This window comes from Acinonyx jubatus, chromosome D1, assembly GCF_027475565.1.
Source record: "Acinonyx jubatus isolate Ajub_Pintada_27869175 chromosome D1, VMU_Ajub_asm_v1.0, whole genome shotgun sequence".
Classification (NCBI taxonomy): Eukaryota; Metazoa; Chordata; class Mammalia; order Carnivora; family Felidae; genus Acinonyx; species Acinonyx jubatus.
This window is the reverse complement of record NC_069390.1, coordinates 18,830,758-18,849,185: the sequence shown is the minus strand read 5'-3', so window position 1 is coordinate 18,849,185 and position 18,428 is coordinate 18,830,758. Positions and strand designations below refer to the sequence as shown.

Genomic DNA, 18,428 nt, shown 5'->3' with positions numbered 1-18,428 from the left:
AAATGGAGAATTCGCCCTAGATTATACATCTAGTAAATGGTGTCGTCTGGACTGAAACTGAGGTCTGTTCACTCAAGCAAAATTTGGTTAGCAGTGGAGAGCCACGGAGAAGGTGTGGTCCCATGACTCTTTGTGTTATTGATGGAAGTGTGCACAGGCTGCAATGGGGGCACAAAGGAAGTGCATATTACATTCTCCAGAGCTTTCAAAGGAAGTGCATATTACATTCTCCAGAGCTTTCAGGGTAGAATTCAAATCCTTCTACTTAGCACGTCACTACCTGGTTTCCCAACCCTGTCGCCCTTCCACCAGCCCCGCAGGTACCCTGTCACTCCGTATAGACCAAGGATGCTGGAGCTTAGACTTCTGCAGTTTGGCCTTCGGAGGCCGGGGCGGGGGGTGAAGGGGGGACTATGTCCAGCGGAACCTGGGCCTGGCAAACACGCCTTCTTTCCCACCCTCGCCACGCCCCACTCCTCACCGGGCTCCACACCACCTTCAATCTGTGCTCCGGTCCAATCCCGGCCCGCCCACCGGCGCCTTTAGCGACCCGGCCCTCCCTGCGCAGGGATCGCGGAGCTGCCCGAACTCTGGCGGATGGCGCCGGAAGCGGCGGCGGCGGCGCGTGACGTCAGGAGGAAATGCCTGACGCCGCAGCCCGTGGTTGCGAGCTGTTGGAGTTGGTGCTGCACCCTAAAGGTTCCCCAAGCGCAGGCGGCGGAGCGGCTCCGGGACGGCGGGGTTCGCCTCGGGACCGAGCAGGTTTGTACCTGCGCGCCCGGCTCCGCTGCCGCTGTGGCGACCCGGCCCCCCGCTCGGTGCCTGGGGGTGTGGGGACCGTCCCCCGAGGACCCTTCCCGGCCTACCTCTGGGACCGCATCCCAGGGCTCCTGGAAGAGAAGAGTCTAATAATAGGGAAAGTTGCGCACTCTTCTTGAGGACCAGCCTTTTTCAGCGGTGAGAGAGGTATTGGTTCCCCTCTTAACAGAGGAAGAAACTGAGGCGCGGAAAGGTGAAGTCATCTGACACAGGTCATGCAGCTGGGAACTGATAGATTTAGGTTCAGAGCGAATCAGGCTGGCGCCAGAGCCCTCGTGTTTTGGTTTTTTTGTTTGTTTGTTTGCCTTCTGCAGGGTTCTCAAGCTTTCTATGGGGTAAAGAATCCCAGGGTGGAAGGTGGGGTTAGTTAAACAGTTTCTGGGACGCCACAAAATCATTGGGTCTAGGGGGAGGCTCCGAAATCTGTTATTTTCAACAGCTGTCCCCTGGCACATAATATTACTCCCCTGTGAACGGAGCAATGGTCGTGTTAAGAGCTTTTATGGTCTCAGTTGAGAGAAAATACAAACTTCCTCTACACATCTGGTGGGAGTGGAGGGTTAGTATTTGACTCTGCCATGAACTCTTTTTGGGCAGATGGCAGTCTCCGTCGTCTCCCCACCTATTAAATGAGAAGGAGCTACACGCCCTTACCCACCTGGGGAAATTTGTTAAATGTACAGATTCCTGGGCCCATCTCAGCTGGGAAGGTCTGGAAATTGGTGGGCTAAATAAGCCATAAGATGAGCTGGTAACATTTGAGAACTTGAGATGTGAAGCCTTCTTAGATCAGTAAAGAAATGGATCATAGGTTCAGAACATGTGCTGTGAATCTCCCCGTTTTTGTCTTTTTGTACCTGTGCTCCTGTATGTGGGCTGTGAGCTAAAATTTCATTGGCAAAAATGCCAAAAAAGTGGTTTTGATGTAGAATCTCTGATTGCTATTGAGCTTGAAAGGATTATAATTACTCCCTTAGGTAGTCTATGCTCTCATAATCCTAACTAAAAGCACTTTCCTTTTTTTTTTTTTTTTTTTTTTTTAAAACAGATACCATTGGGTGGTTTCAATCAGGAATGAAATATTCTGAAAGCTAAGAGCAGAAGCCTTTTTGGTCAACATGGAAGACAAAAGACGGCGAGCCCGAGTGCAGGGAGCCTGGGCTGGCCCTGCTAAGAGCCAGGCCACTACTCAGCCAGGCAAGAACCTGTGGGGACCTTGTGTGAATGCACCTGCATTTCAGTAGATGTTAAGGAGTTATTTAAAACGTAGCTGGTACTTTGATTTTCTTGATGGCGATCTTTTATTGAGGGTTGATATTTAGTATTCCTCATATTTAGTGCCTGCTCTCAAACCTTACAGTGTGTGTTTTGGGGTCTTCGACAGACTTTACTAATTAATTTCTAGATGTAATGTACATTATCTTCAAGTAGACTCTATTGGCTCTTGCTCAGTAGAGCAGACATTTTGGAGTCTGGTTTGAGTCTGTTCTTGCCTTACTTTAGCTACCACTGCTAAGAGCCATCTCCACCAGAGGCCTGGTCAGACCTGGACAAACAAGGAGCGTCATCTTTTGGATAGACAGTTCGTATTCAGAGAACCCCAAGAGGTAAATTCTTTTTCTCTCACAACACTAAGAGGTTTGCTTGTAAAAGCTGTAGTCACACAGTAGATCCTCAAATAGTGACTGAATACATTCACTAATAAAAGGAGCATGCAAGGCATATAATAATAATAATGAAATGTGGGCTATCAGCTCCTTAGTGTATCTGAAGATTTCTTTCTAGTCTGCTCCCAACTCATGGCTGTATTAAGTTCCCACTTTGGGGGCAAGGAGGTTATACCATGACTAGTGCTTGCATTGGTTATCGGAGTACTTTTTTTTTTAACGTTTATTTATTTATTTTGAGAGAGAGAGTGAGCAGGGAGAGGTGTAGAGAGAGGGAGAGAACCCCAAGCAGGCTCTGTGGGGCTTGATCCCACGAACTGGGAGATCATGACCTGAGCCAAAATCCAGAATCAGATGCTTAACCAGCTGAACCACCGAGGGGCCCCCCCCTTTTTTTTTTAATGTTTATTTTTGAGAGAGAGAGAGAGAGAGAGAGAGAATGAATGTGTATGCATGAGCAAGGAATAAGCAGAGAGAGAGAGGGAGACAGAATCCTAAGCAGGCTCTGCATAATCAGTGCAAAGCCCGGCAGGGGACTCAAACCTACCAACTGTGAAATCGTGACCTTGGCTGAAGTCAGACGCTCAACTGAACCGAGCCACCCATGTGCCCTGGTTATCTGAGTTCTAACCGTCCTAAACCCTTGCTGTCTTTAGTACTAGTGTAGCAGGTGCTTCTGGAATTGGATTGAAATTTTCAACTACTACAATGCCTGATTTTTTAGCTTTTTTTCCCCATGGGGAAAAAGTTGTAGGAAATAGTGAAGATTCACTGGTTTTTAATAGCATGGGAACAGGTTATTAAAAATCAGGCATTTTTCTTTAGTAGTGCTTGTAAAAATAACGATTAAGACTTACTTCTTCATGTATCTTCTATTTTTAAAAATATCCTGGGCCACCTGGTGGCTCAGTCGGTTGAGCATCCAACTTCAGCTCAGGTCATGATCTCACAGCTCATGAGTTCGAGCCCCATGTTGGGCTGTGTGCTGACAGCTCAGAGCCTGGAGCCTGCTTCAGATTCTGTGTCTCCCTCTCTCTCTGCCCCTCCCCCACTTATGCCATGTCTCTCTCTCTCTCTCAAAAATAAATAAACATTAAAAAAAAAAAAATCTCCTGGAAAGATTTTTCCAGAATTACTGGGTGCTTGGAAAATGGATTGATTCTACTTTTATTATTTTTTCTTGCCCCACTAGTAACTGTGAAGTAGTTCTAAGAAAAGCAGACATGGGTCTCTAGTGGCATAGTAAGAGCTTGGAATAAAAAAGGATAGTTTTAAACTTGATTTATTTTTACCAGTAATGAGAGGATATGATAATCCTGCAGGTAAGCCTTTCTGAGGATTAGGGATCATTCCAGAAGTAAAATCTGCCTGTTCCTTGCAGGTAGTACGCAGAGCCCCAGAGCCACGAGTGATTGAGTAAGTAATTTGCTGCCATTCTGTATTTTTTGCCCGCAGTAAAATGGAGAGCCCAGATAACTCACCCAGTTTTTTTCCAGCTGGAAGGAAGCTAATGGCCCAATTACTGTCTTAATTTTAGGCTGGGGTATTTGTATCTTAGACATCTTTAAACTTGGTCTTTTGGGAAACCTTTCACAATTTGTTAATGGTGTGGAAAATGCCATAAGATGCCTGTACGTTGATCTCTGACTTGTATAGGTTTCTTGACCCTGTTTCACTAAGATATCTGCAGACAGTAAGTGAAAATATCTCCTAGGTAAAGACAGAGTGGGGGCAGCTGGATGGTTCCGTTGGTTGAGTGTCTACCTCTTGGTCTCAGCTCAGGTCTTGATCTCAGGTTTGTGAGTTCAAGCCCCATGTTGGGCTCCATGCTGGGTGTGGAGCCTACTTAAAAAAAGAAAAAAAAGACAGAGAGGTTTTTTCCTAGTCATTAAAACCTGGATATTTGAGAAGACTTTAGTTAGGTACTGTTCGACTAGCAATGCTTATGAAAGCTGTTAGAAATCTAGAGGGCTTTAAATGTTTACTTACTTGTTCCAGAGCAGTTTAAATTCTTAAATTGATCTGTATATAAAATAACCTCTTTAATTTATAATTCCTCTTATACTGATCAGCATATAAAACATTCTTTTCCAAAATTAACGAAAGATGCTTTGACTTCTCTTTTCCTGCTTTTCAGTTTCCATCTGATGTACATAAATTGCCAGTAGAAAACATCCTTTTATTTATTTATGTATTTTTTTTAATGTTTATTTATTTTTGAGGAAGAGAGACAGTGTGAGTGGGGAAGGGACAGAGAGAGAGGGAGACACAGAATCCGAAGCAGGTTCCAGGCTCTGAGCTGTCAGCACAGAGCCCGACGTGGGACTCAAACTCACAGACTGCGAGATTGTGACCTGAGCCAAAGTCGGACACTTAACCGACTGAGCCATCCAGGCGCCCCATGCATCCTTTTATTTTAACAAATTAGCGTTTGCATGTTATTGCTCATGAACAGTCTGTTAGTCTGTTTGGCTATTTGCAGGTCGACTTGTATAGCTTAGAAAAATGTGAAACTAACACGAGGTCATCATACTTTGAAAGAGGGTATCAAAGTTGTGGCCTTACCACTAGTTAGCTATGTAACGAGTCCTTAGGTTAGTTAAGGCCATTTCTCAGGACTTTAGTTTCCTTGTCTATGATATTAGGATTTGGACCACATAGTCACTTAAGGCAGAGTGTGGTAGCTCTAACAGTCTTTGATTGTTTGTAAGTACCAGTGTGACATTGCCTCCATTGGTGATAAAGAGAAGAAACAAAACCATGAATCCTATTACGAGGTACATGTGGGACATGCAAGCTGAAAAAATGGGCAGTTGTGAATATTCAGGTCATAGCAAAATTACAAAACTTCCTGTTTGATCCCAGCATTTGTTAATTCTGGTTATGTTAAGTTAGCTATGTTAGGTTTTTATTTAATAACCAGAAATGTCACCCACATTTGAACTGAGCCAGTTTCTTAATGTGGCCCAAAATATATCACACTGAAACATTGTGTTCACACTATGGGAAACTATAGGCCGCTCATTTAGAGACATGATAAATGTATGTGACAATAACCCTGCCTACATTTTGGCTCAGAGGGGCTTGCACAATCTGCCTGAGAGCCCAGCTCACAGATCATGAACTTCTGGCTCGCATGGCAGAGGGTGATGTGAACACTGTCCCTTTATATTATTTTCTCTAACTTACCCCTGTCTGGGAGGATCTGACACCATTATTCTGGCGTAGGAACCTATGCAGTCTGGGTGTCTGTTTTCTCACTGTGGACCTCACCACCTTGCACATCTGGAACAGTTTTGTACTTTTGCACATTTGGTTAAATTCTAAGCTTTTTACTGCCCATCTACTATGTTCTAGGCACTGGGAAACAACGGTAGCCCATTGCTTGCCCGTCAGTAGCCCACAGTCTTGTAAATGAAATAGACATGTAATAAGGTAAATTGTAGTAGTGTATATCTTGAAACAGTAGACTTATAGTAAGGTCTACTGGTAGCATGGAGAATGAGATGGTTAACATTATTTGGGTGGATTGATGGTCAGGAAAGCGCTACAGGAGGTGAGACTGAGCTGAGATTTTGAAGGATGAATTAGAATTTTCTGTGGGACCAAAGCTCAGGTGGGTTGGATTGCGGGTGCCAGATGACGGAAGAGGGCGAGGGGGTATTCCAGCTTGTAGAAAAGCAGGATTAGAAATACGGTAGTGTATTCAGGAGATTCCAAATAGCAATGGGAGGATCATGAGTGGGTGGGAGCTGTCGGGAAGTGGAGCCACATCATGGGACCCTTGAAAAGTTGGTGGGGAACCTTTTTTAATCAGGCAGGAACCTCATTAGACATGTATCTGAAAGCAACAGCAGCTCATAGCCCTGAGATGGACTTGCTTCCTGTTAAATGCACCTATTCCAGGGTCTCCAAAGGGATGTGCTGTTTGGTACCCCTTCGTGTGATAGATTTCTGGACCATAGCAGCCTCAATTGTGGATGACATACAGAGGGGTAGAATCAGAATTTATTTTATCTCAGTTTTTGTCTCCATGGCCTGATTCCATCAGGATTCAATTCCCAGTGACATCAGTGGTCTGCCACCATCTTACTCTTTGTCTCGCTGGTGGAAGAAGGTGGGGTTAGGCCTCCCTCATAGTGCACCCTTGTTGTGAAATCATTCTGGTGATCAGGAGTTTGGGAACTGCAAAGCACAGCCCTTCCACTGGGTGGAGTGTATTATTTTGCCTGATCCCAATGAGTCTGTTTTCTTGATTTATGTAGCAGAGAAGGTGTGTATGATATCAGCGTGTCACCCACAGGCGTATCTAGGTAAGTGAATCCTCCCTGGAAAGTTCATAATTATTTTTCAGTTAATAGTCTCTTAAAATGTTCTACTCCCTTACTTGAGATAGGTAACTTCTGCCTCTGAAAATCTTGGGGAGTGAGACTTTGGTAATATCTCTTTTTATATAACATTTCTGACTCCAAAACATTTTCATAGCCTCTCTGTCAGGTGTAGTAACTATTCTACAATTTTTCAGGTGAGAAAATGAGACCCAGGGAGATTAAGTACTTTCTCCTAGTACCACATAGTAACTTAAAATTACAGGTGACCTAGCCTCTACTTCTGTTCTTTGAATGCTCCATTTTATTAGTATTATATTACATTATATATATCATTTCATTTATTATCGCATTAATCATATTACTACATATATTTTTATATGTGTTACATTATGTTAATCTTTAATCTACATGAGTAAGTTAATACCTTAATCTACATTAAGGTAGATTTCATTAAAGTTAAAGCATGTGCAATTTAGGGTATAGTAGGCATTAATCATTATTAAAATGAAAATTTTGGAAGCATCCCCTTAATGCATGAGTTTGCTAAGTCACTATAAAATAATTTATTTTAAATGGCCATTTAAAATAAATATATCAGAACTTGCATATCTAAATGAATTGCTTAGAAAGAGCTTCAGAATCTCTTTTAAAGCAAGTTTAACAGGGGCGCCTGGGTGGCGCAGTCGGTTAAGCGTCCGACTTCAGCCAGGTCACGATCTCGCGGTCCGTGAGTTCGAGCCCCGCGTCAGGCTCTGGGCTGATGGCTCGGAGCCTGGAGCCTGTTTCCGATTCTGTGTCTCCCTCTCTCTCTGCCCCTCCCCCGTTCATGCTCTGTCTCTCTCTGTCCCAAAAATAAATAAAAAACGTTGAAAAAAAATTTATAAAGCAAGTTTAACAGTCACACAAGAAAACCGGTTGCATTATTTTGGTCGCATCTCATTGTTAAACAGGTATGGCTTCAGGTGCGTTTTGGCTCTGAAAAAATCAAAGACACCTTCAAAGAGTGAAGTTTGACAGAATGTTCCAAGGGCTTTCAGAACAAAGAAGGATATCCAAAATGATTTTGAGCTGACTTGGCATTAATGAAATAAGTATATATTCAGTGACAGAAAGAACCCTCATTTGGAAGTGTTTATTTTGATCCAGTCATAAATGGTCGTTTTCACTACAACTGACATAGTCTCAGAAGACAACCAATTGTTAGAATAACACAGGGCCAGGCATTTTGTTAGTTTACTTTTCACAGTGAGCCTGTAAGGGGGATATCATTTTTGTGTTACAGGTAAGAAAAACCAGCCTTCATAGAAGTTAAGTAATTTACCCAAAGTTTCACAGCAAGTGGTGGGGGAGCAGTATTTGAAGCGTGTCTGTAAAAGCCCTCATGCGTTCTTTTTCCTTTATTGCCTCTTACTTGTCTTAACGTGAAAGTTTGTTTCACATCTGGAACATCATTTCCTGCTTGCCATGGGAGGTATGGCAAGATGAGTTCATCTACCCATGAAAGGAAGCATCCAAATTAACTGACTTCACTAATGGTTAGAGACTAGCCCATCTTTTCTGTGTTCTTTAGTTAATAATGGTTCTTTCTTCATCAAGGGTGTGTTTGTATCCTGGCTTTGTTGACCTGAAAGAAGCCGACTGGGTATTGGAACAACTTTGTGAGGTTGTTCCCTGGAAACAGAGGACCGGCATCAGAGAGGGTAAGCACGTATCTGAGATGGCCCTTGTTGCCACTTGGTCTCTCTAGAGACACCGTTGCTTCTTTCACCACGGCCAGTCTTAATTAAACAGAAGAGTAGGGATTTGCCAGCCAAAAGGGACAGGGAAGAGTGTTCCAGGCAGATGAAAGAGCAGGTGGAAGGCCCAGAGGTCAGAGAAGAGGGCAGGAGCCAGGAGGTGGCAGTTCAAGGAACCAGAGGATATGTGGTTTGGCTGACCTGTGCTTGACATACTTCTATCTTTTTGAGTTTGTTTGCTACCATTATTACTTCAAATAGTGACAGCTTACCTCTTTCTTCATAGAAACCTCCAGAGCTTTCTTTTTTCCAAATCTGTTCGGCATATGTTCTTGTATGATCCTTATTGCCATATTTTTATCCTCATTTTAGTTTCAGTAGAAGAGTCCAGTGTCTTTCCATTTCAGCATTTGTACTCTCCTGAACTTGCAAAGATGACAGGACTCGGAGCCTGCTCCTCCGTGGTCACCCACAAGCAGCACAGCTGCTGGACCAGAGGTGTCCACTGGAGGGCGTCTATGCCCTAGCGTAAAATTTCCTGTCGGGCACATTGTGTGAATTCAGATTTTCTGTAAAGAAAGAGGCAGAGTATACTGGCTTCATTTGTGGGACTTGGAAGTCAGAATAGGAGTCTGCTTTTTCTCCTAACTCCCAGAGATTCCACAGCAGTGGCAGACTTGGCTTTGATTGCTGGCTTTGTCATTCAAAGTAATTGTTAATTTTAGGCAAATTACAGTTACATAGTTTTCCAATTCTTGGTTTTCTGGTCTGTAAAATGGACTAATGATAATACCTATGTTGTGATAATTAAGGGAGGTAAGGCATGATAAGTGCTTAGTAGAATGACTGGTGCATACACAGTAAGCCTTCAGTGAATGTTAGCTGCCTTTATAATTATTGTTATTATTGTAGCAGTTGATATCAATTGTGGGAAAAAATAGTAGATTGTGGATAACCCCCTACTAAATATATTGAACATCAAAAACTTCTGACTACAGTCAGCTACATGCTATGGTTGGTCAGAGCACTTTTTTCTTCATCAAAATCAAAAGGTGGCACATGGATGAACAGTTTATCTTGTTTCTTATATGGATGTTGGTGCCACAGATTCCTGCCTATGAGGGTTCAGACTCCATATCCTGCTTTTTAGACCTTCTCTAATCTGAACCTTTCTGAAGTGTGACTCCACCCTTGTTTATGTCATCACTGATGCAAACGAGTCACACGTACTCTCAGAGCTTTGCCAATACGGTTTCTGCCAACATACCTTCTCTTGTCTTCTTTCTTTGAGCTCTTACCCATTCTTCTCCTGAAATCCCATGTCCTCAAGGTGGAACCGTGGGTCAGAGCCCATCTTTACTCTGCCTTGTATTTCTCATAGCTTCTTGCACATTGCATGGTGCTCAATAGGTACACCTTAAATAGCGTTAAACCATTTCAAAGGCCCTGTATTTTCTTTCTCAGATGTAACTTACAAGCAACCAAGACTTACAGCATGGTATGGAGAACTTCCTTACACTTACTCAAGAATCACTATGGAACCAAATGCTCACGTATGTTGGAATGTTGTTGGTATGGTTTTATGGACTGTGTACTATAAACGTAGAGTACTATAAAATAACAGTACTATAAAATAGCTTGCAGAGTTGCATGATGGTTCCTAGTTTAAAAAATCCTCTGGGTTCAAACACTGCGTTTTTGTGCTTGTCACTCTTGATGTGCTTTTTGATCTAGAGATAAACTCTGAGGATGAGAAAAAAATTGGAACTAGAATAAACTGGAACCAGACTCATGGATTTCAGGAAGAGGAACCATTTCTTCACATCCCTCCCTTCCCCCACCTTTTCTGGCCATAGCCTTCTGTGTACACCCTTGTACACGTTTGCTGTGGAGCCAAGTTCTTAGGACTGGCCAGTGAGGTCAGAACATCTTCCATTTCTCAGGCTCTTTTGCCATTTGTGAAAAAATCTGGTATTTTTCTTGTTGACTTTGTACTCATTCTGTGGCTGTAGTTCTTAGACTTACATCTTATCATTGCTTTGGCTTATTTCTTATTTCACATCTTTTGTTTTTAAAAGTTTCCATGACAGTAGACAAAGAGATTCTAGTATATAAATTAAGCTTGTCCAAAGGATAGAGTTAAGGTCCAAGAAATAGCTCCCTGTTTAGTTTCTGGAATCTTGCCCTTTGGCAAATAATTTTATGCTTTATTGAAAGAGACTTTGAAGAAAATGGAGTTTTGCTTAATGGCTTTGGGATACATAGAAATATGACACATTTTAGAGCTTCTAGTAATTTGTTGTAATAAACTACCACTTTACTAACATGTTCAGGGACAGAATATTGATGGGGATGGGAGTGGGGACATGGCTTTTTCACATAAGGAGATAGCTGCATGCTTTTGTTTGTAGGGCTGCATTTAGAATGTGACCCAGGGAAAGGCTGAGACCCTTTATATCTGAGGTTGATTTGGAAACATGAAGAGAACGAAATTAGATCAATCCAACAGATGGCTGGCCACGTTTCTGTCAGAATTAATTTACCTTCTTGTCAACAGCCATAGCAGAGAAGTTGAGGATTAAACAGGCTCTAGGGAAGAAGTTCTTTGTCATCATTTTAGCTCATCTTTTAAAACAGGATTTCTCAGCCTTGGTGTTACTGACATTTTGGGCTGGGTAATTCTTTGTTGTTGGGCTGTCCTGTACGTCGTGGGATGTTTAGCAGTATCCATGACTTGTACCCAGTAGATGCCAGAAGCACTCTTCACCCAGTTGTGACAACAGAAATGACTCCAAACATTACCAGGCATCTGCTGGGGGCGGGCAGAGAGGGGGGCAGAATTACCCTTGGCTGAGAACCACTGCTTTAGAATAAACATAAGGCACATGAGATATCCTGATAGAATGGCTGTTAACGCTTTGAGGACTTTTTGACAACCCTTCAAAAGAATTTTCTAATGACAGTCTTTTTCTTACAATGTATGTAATATGAATTTATTATTGGAAATTTAGAAACTATAGATAAGCATGAAGAATATTAAAATTTTGGATAATTCTTCCACCTAATGTTTGGCTCCAGTCTCTTTTTTTTTTTTTTTAGGTAAATATATAGAGTTTTTCTGTAAAAATAACAATTAGCTATACTGCATTTCATTTAACTATATCCTTAACATATATCATTGAATAGTCTTTTACATCATATTAATAGCTACATAATATTCCATAATCTACGTGTACATACCCTAATTTATTGAAGCAAGCTTTTTTGTTAGATGTTAAGGTTGTCAAATTAGAATTCTTTAATTTGAATTTGGCTGACTTATAACTTTGTATTTATTGCTAACAGATTTAGTTTGTTTATATCCCATCTTGAACAAAATCAAAAGAGATGCCTCTTTCATAGGTTTTTTTAAGGGTATATGTGTGTGTTCGGGGTTCTTGTTTAATTTTAACTTTAAAAATTATTACCTCAAGCTTAATAACCCAAAGCACAGAGGCAAATTCAGTCAGAGGTTATTAAACTTCCTTTAGTCTTTTTTGACCTATATCTTATATGAACCCGATGTGTGAAAACCAAGGAGTGCCTTGACTGGCTGGGGTCCCCCCAGCTTGACCCTTCTTCTGTCCTCCCATAATCCCAGAGAGACACCTCTGTGGTACCTAGGACTGTGCAAAACACTTTGAAATCCACTGAATAGGTCCTTTTACTTCTGTGATTCATATTTTCTCATACTCTTTTCCTCAAATGTCTTTTAAGGATAGAATGCCTTCACTGAACGGTGAGATGATGCTGAATTTTAATTTAGACATTCAGTTCTGAGGGATCTGTATATAGAGTATTGGTTGGAGAGTCTAAATTAATCCTCTAGTTCATTATCCCCTTTTTTCTCCTTACTTCACCACCAAAAATAGCCAGTAAAAATATATACCCACTTAGAAACATAATGCAAACTTGGAGTTATCACAGTGCTGAGTCCCTAAGCAAGTCAGGGAAGTGCTAATTAGTTTCTCAGTCACATTGCAGAAAAGCTATCTTCCTCTTTTACTTTCTTGTTTTTCTTGCTAAGTGTATAATTCTAGCATCTGATCTTTATCTCCGTGAAGATAATAGCCATAAAACAAATAGGAAATACAGCTTGCTAACATTATTATGGAATTTCACTTGGACATTTATTCTTGTGAACATAGGTTAGTTTAATAACATTTATGTTTCACTGATGTGAGTTTGGTTTGTTGTTGTCGTTGTTTATTTTAAAAAATCCTCTGCTTAGAATGTAATGTTCATATCCATAATAAGGAACCCCAGTTTACCACAATTTCTACATCACAGCAAAGCTGAGTGATTCCTTGGCAGTTTTACCTGACAGTAGCCATGGGATATACTTAGAATATTATGCTTGCCTTGCTGAACATGTATTCCTTCACTGCAATACATTGAACATGACTTTGAAGGGATTCTTTAAAGTAGAGTTTTTAAAGTAGACTCTGTGGATACCTGGAAGGGTCCACTAAATCCTTTTGGGGAGTCCACAGGTCAAAACTATCTCTGTAATAATACTAAAACTACATGATACGTGACACTTTCACTGTGCCTAATTTGCGTTGACGATACAAAAGTAATGGTGGATAGAACTGTTGGTATCTTAGCATGAATCAGGGTGTTGTCGCCAGACTATTATGAGTAATCACAGTATTCTTCCCCACCATGCACTTCCAGTTTAAGAAAAAAAAAAGCTGATTTCATTTAAGAATGTTCCTCGAAGCAGTAAACATTATTACTTTTATTAAGTCTCAATATTTGAGTTCATCTCTCTTTAATAGTTTGATGAAATGGAAGGTATGCATAAAGCACTCCTGCTACAAAGCCAAGTATAATGGTTGTCAAGGAAAAACACTTGTGTGATTGTTTAAGCTATAGCTGAACTATCTGCTTTTATCATGGACCACATTTATTTGGAAGAACAACTAACAGACAAACTGTAGTTATTCAGACTTGACTATTTGGCAGACGTAAATGAATGAAGTGACTGTCACTTCAAGGGGAACAGTAGATATGATTTGTTACTTATAAAAGTTGAGTTTCCAAGCAAAATTACTAATTTGGAAAAAGTCATATCTGTCACTTTGAGCCTGACCTCTTCCTATTACTTAGACTTTTCTGATGAGATCATTGGTAATATTAATGGATATGATTTTTTATATCGTATAATGAAATGTGTCAGCAGGAGATCTGCATTACTCATTGGATCCGTATTTTCCACATGACCAATACTTGATATTACAGAATCATGCAAGATTAAAAGACTCATTCAAAGTGCAGTCTGGCCCAGTGGATTTAAATGTAAGAGAATATGAGAAGTTTATTGATATGGTTTCAGATTACACACTGTAACTAACCTTTAAGAAATCAGTACTTGTTGAGTTTTGGTGTAATATCAAAGAATATCCACAATTATTTGGAAAGGCTGGAAAAGACTCCTCCATTTTCTAACTACATATCCGTGTGAAGCCAATTTTCTTCATATACTTCAACAAAAACAACATATTGTAGCAGATTGAATGCAGAAGCAGATAGGAGAATCAACTCTCTTGAAACAAACATTAAAGATATATGCAAAACAGTGCCACTTTTCCTGCCATTTTTTTTGTATTGGAAGATACAGTTATTTTTCATAAGATAATATTTGTATTAACATATAATGGGTTTGTATTTTTTTAATGAATTAACCAATAGTTTAATTTTTTTAGTTTTAATTTTTAACATGATAAACATCATAGCTGCAGCCCATATAAACAGGTCTTTGGGGGTCCTCAATCATTTTTGATAGTGGTGTGAGAACCACTGTCATAAAGGAAGCTCTGTAATGCACTTGGGGTTTCTTGGAGAAAGGACAGAATTCTAACAACTAATACAGCCATGCTGATTGTAACTCCCCAAGTACAGCGTAAGGTCAGGGGTCATAGCTTCCTGTAGTATATGTGGCAAGACTGTGCTCCAAATATAAACTACATACGAGAACTGGGTGCTCAGGAGACAGGGCTGTGGAATCTGTTTAAACTGTATGTAGTTCACAGCCCATGTATTTATCAAGGCCACGTCATGATTCCATTCTGTACAATGTTTTTTCCTTCTAGGTTCTATTTTTAGGAAGGTAGCCACTCTGGAAATATTAAATACCTTTTTTAAAAGCAATTCTGTCATTCATGATAAAATAGAAATTGAATGAACAGAGAGCCACCCAGCAGAAAAGTTGTTTGATTCCTCAGACTTCGGTCTGTATCTGCCAACTACCTGGCAACCCATCAGCCATGGCGGCAGAGCCCAGACTATTCCATTCACCTTCTTAATGACTCACTGAGGTGACTGCCCTGAATATAATGACACTTGCTTCTTTGTGGGGTCATGTATTTAACACAGAACAGTTGAGATGGGTAGAAAGGCTTGGTCCTCATGATAGTGCTGTACCAAATTTTAGTACCTTAATAAAATGATAGAGGTCAATTTGCTTCAAAATAGAAATAATGGGAGGGAATTAAACTATTCCTCTTGCCATTGGTTATTGCATTGCAAGTGTGTTTTGCTTATTCCATGGCCCTGTTGATTTAAGGCTGACTTTGCACTTTGTTTTACATGTGGCTGTCCCTTCTCTTGGCCTGATGATTGCAGTGGCATCCTGTGCTGCTCACACTGAAGGACCAGATTGAAAAGAACACTGGCCACACCTTCAACTCCTTGCTCTGCAACCTTTACCGAAATGAGAAAGACAGTGTCGACTGGCATAGTGACGATGAACCGTCGCTAGGGAGATGTCCCATCATTGCTTCGCTGAGTTTTGGTGCCACACGCACTTTTGAGATGAGAAGGAAGCCCCCACCAGTGAGTATTCTCTCTTTTTTTTTTTCATGTTCTTCCTGCCTTCTAATATTCTGTGAAAAAAGTAGAGTTCTTAAAAGCTGCTGTTTTCAGGTTCAGAGGGTAAGAGTACATGTTTTGTTGTTGAAACCTGTTCAACTGATCGCCTACCCCATGGTTACCTTTTGTCTCCCAGAGTGGCCATTTATTCATTCATTCACTTATCCAACAGAAATTGCTTGCCATGTGCCAGGCTTCGGGGGCTCATTTCCTTTGGTGGAAAGAACAGAGATAGCTCCTGTCCTCATGGATACAGGGGATAGACAGATGTTACTAATTACTGAAATGACTGAAATTATGGTAAGTGCTGTGAAGGAAGGGTTCTAAAGGGAAGACTCGAGCTGGGAGGTACAAGACTGGAAAGGAAGAAAGCATGAGGAAGACACCCCTGAGGAAGGCTTCATTGTAAGTCTTCTCCATGGCAGTGTTGCCACCTTTCTGGAAGGGAACATCGTGAGCATCCTCATTGCCTTCTTAGCCATCTTCTGAAATACAGATGAACCTGTAATTCTCTCAGAAAGATGAAGTTCAAGCCAAATTCTCAGAGATGGTTGTCCAAATTCAGGGAGAGAAGCAGTAACTAAACATAATAACTTTAGTTTTCCGTCCTGGGTTTTACGTATGTTATAGGATATTTCAGGGACACTAGGAGTTTTGACTTTCTTAAATCAAAAAAGTATAAGACCCTAGGATTAAGATAGGTAGAAAGGTAGTAGAAACTCAAAGAAAAGAGCAAACCTCTACCAAATGATCTTATTATCTTTGTGTCTTTCTCTTACCAAGGTTCCCAGTCATTTAGTTTATAACAGTAAACCAGAGCCAGTCAGTGTGGAAAGGCTTATAAGGCTGTGTTTAGAATATGACCTAATCCAGACCAAATAATTATTAGCCTGCCAGTGCTCATGTCTGTTCTTCATCAGATATGCTTCCTCTAAGAACATAGTTAATGGACTGGGCTGCTTTCCTGACATGTATTTCGGTTTCCAAGCATGGTATTTTGAAGCATATTGTGTTATTTTGCATTTATGCCATTAGGCAGCTTTTGTTGGTATAATTTCCCTTGATTAGGTTTTCTTTGCTTTGTTTCTTTGGTCTGTGCTAGCAGGGGATTGTCAATTGCCAGTGATGTATTGAGTGAACTTGCTTCTGAGCAGTTTGACTGGCCTTCCCAGTTTCATTGGTGATTGATTAGCCTTCTCCTGTACCAGGGGGAGTACCACTTGAGAAGCAGACGACCCAACCTTTGCCATACTCTCTTTGGATATGGTTATGCTTTTATATGTGGCCTTCTACTCGGTTAAAACCCAGTCAGATAAATTACATGAATAATTCATCCTGCCCTTGGTAAGGCTTCTGTTACGTGAATAGCAGAGGAACACCAATGTTTCATTTTTAAGTTCAGATCCTCTTCTCAAGCCGGACATAACCACACCAACTTTTTGTTAAGTCTGGTCCTGGGATCTGGCTGTAGCAGTAATTGAGTAAGATGAAGTCGTCTTTTCCCTCCTGGTGCTGTGCCTTCCTATGGAAGTCACCCTTCCATCTCTCCGAGCGGCACGTCCGCTGGTAGAGCCAGCACGATGTTTGGGATAATCCTCACTTGCAGCCTCACAGGTATTTTCTTTGTTGCCAGGTAGTTACTTGTCCAATCACTGTTTCTTTACACACATACATTCACATACACATACACACACACCACCCCCTTCTTAAAAACACTTGTGGCCTATTTACAGATTTGAAGCTTAAGGATTCCCAAAGCATGCTTTCTGGATAGTTTTACTGTAGAAGCAGTTTCCAGTCATTAAGCATTAGCAGTGTTCTTGTGCCCAGAATATTCCCATTCCATTTCCCCTCCAGGCAACTGAAGGTCTTCATTTTCGCATATAAAAACATTATTCGTGGCCATCAAGAGCTATTTCTTGGTAATAAAACTTACTTACGTTATAGGTTAACGAGACGAGTAGATGGGTAATACAACTACCACACAGCCTTGTGTCCGAAAGCAACCATTTGGAATAAAGATCTCTATTTGAGGGAGATGGCCCATACTGAAGGTTTATCTTCTGAAGTCTTACAGTTTATTTTGATGAGTGTAGTGAAAGCACAGGTCATGAAATACTAAAGATGTGGTAAAGTCCCTGTAATTGTCTGCTAGTAGCAAGGGAATCTGCACTGCACTCATGATGGCAGATTTGACAAAAATATAGACCTAATAAGTAAGAAAATTCGTCTGAGATCTTAAAGTTGGCTGAGAAAACAGATTTGGGAAGAAATATAAAGGTGTCAATGCCTCACCACAGACTATTGACTGTAATCAGTTTTGGCTTCCTGCGTCATTGTAATTATGATTAATTTTGAAGTAATTGCATGTCCTTTCAATTCTGGCTTTTGTTTAAAATAGGAAAATTGAATACATATTTAAAAAAAATTTTTTAAAGGTGGGGGGGGGCGCCTGGGTGGCTCAGTTGGTTGAGCATCCGACTTCAGCTTAGGTCATGATCTCGCGGTCTGAATTTGAGCCCCGTGTCAGGCTCTGTGCTGACAGCTCAGAGCCTGGAGCCTGCTTCAGATTCTGTCTCCCTCTCTCTTTGCCTCTCCCCTGCTCATGCTCTGTCTCTCTCTGTCCAAAATAAATAAATATTAAAAAAAATTTTTTTTTAATGGGAAAATTGAAGGGTGCCTGAGTGGCTCAGTCAGTTAAGCGTCCGGCTTCAGCTCAGGTCATGATCTCACAGTTCGTGAGTTCAAGCCCTGCATCAGGCTCTGTGCTGACAGCTCAGAGCCTGGAGCCTGCTTTGGATTCTGGGTCTCCCTCTCTCTCTGCTCCTCCCCCGCTCATGCTCTATCTCTCTCTCCTTCAAAAATAAATAAAAAATTTAAAAAAAAGGTTTTTTTAATGGGAAAATTGAAGGTTAATATATTGGGAATTATAATCATGCATTACTGAACCCAGTTTATTTAAA

At 41.0% G+C, this 18,428-nt stretch overlaps 1 protein-coding gene across 1 annotated transcript in view; it reads left to right on the top strand.

Moving 5' to 3' along the window:
• The first annotated feature begins 607 nt into the window (after positions 1–607).
• ALKBH3 (alkB homolog 3, alpha-ketoglutarate dependent dioxygenase) overlaps positions 608–18,428 on the top strand; it is a 32,921-nt gene continuing 15,100 nt past the window's right edge. The window contains exons 1-8 of the mRNA XM_015075702.3: positions 608–762; positions 1,868–2,016; positions 2,323–2,426; positions 3,868–3,902; positions 6,752–6,799; positions 8,414–8,517; positions 10,018–10,106; positions 15,220–15,429. Coding sequence (XP_014931188.2) covers positions 1,938–2,016; positions 2,323–2,426; positions 3,868–3,902; positions 6,752–6,799; positions 8,414–8,517; positions 10,018–10,106; positions 15,220–15,429 — 669 coding nt within the window. The 5' untranslated portion in view covers positions 608–762; positions 1,868–1,937. The remainder of the gene's footprint in view (positions 763–1,867; positions 2,017–2,322; positions 2,427–3,867; positions 3,903–6,751; positions 6,800–8,413; positions 8,518–10,017; positions 10,107–15,219; positions 15,430–18,428) is intronic.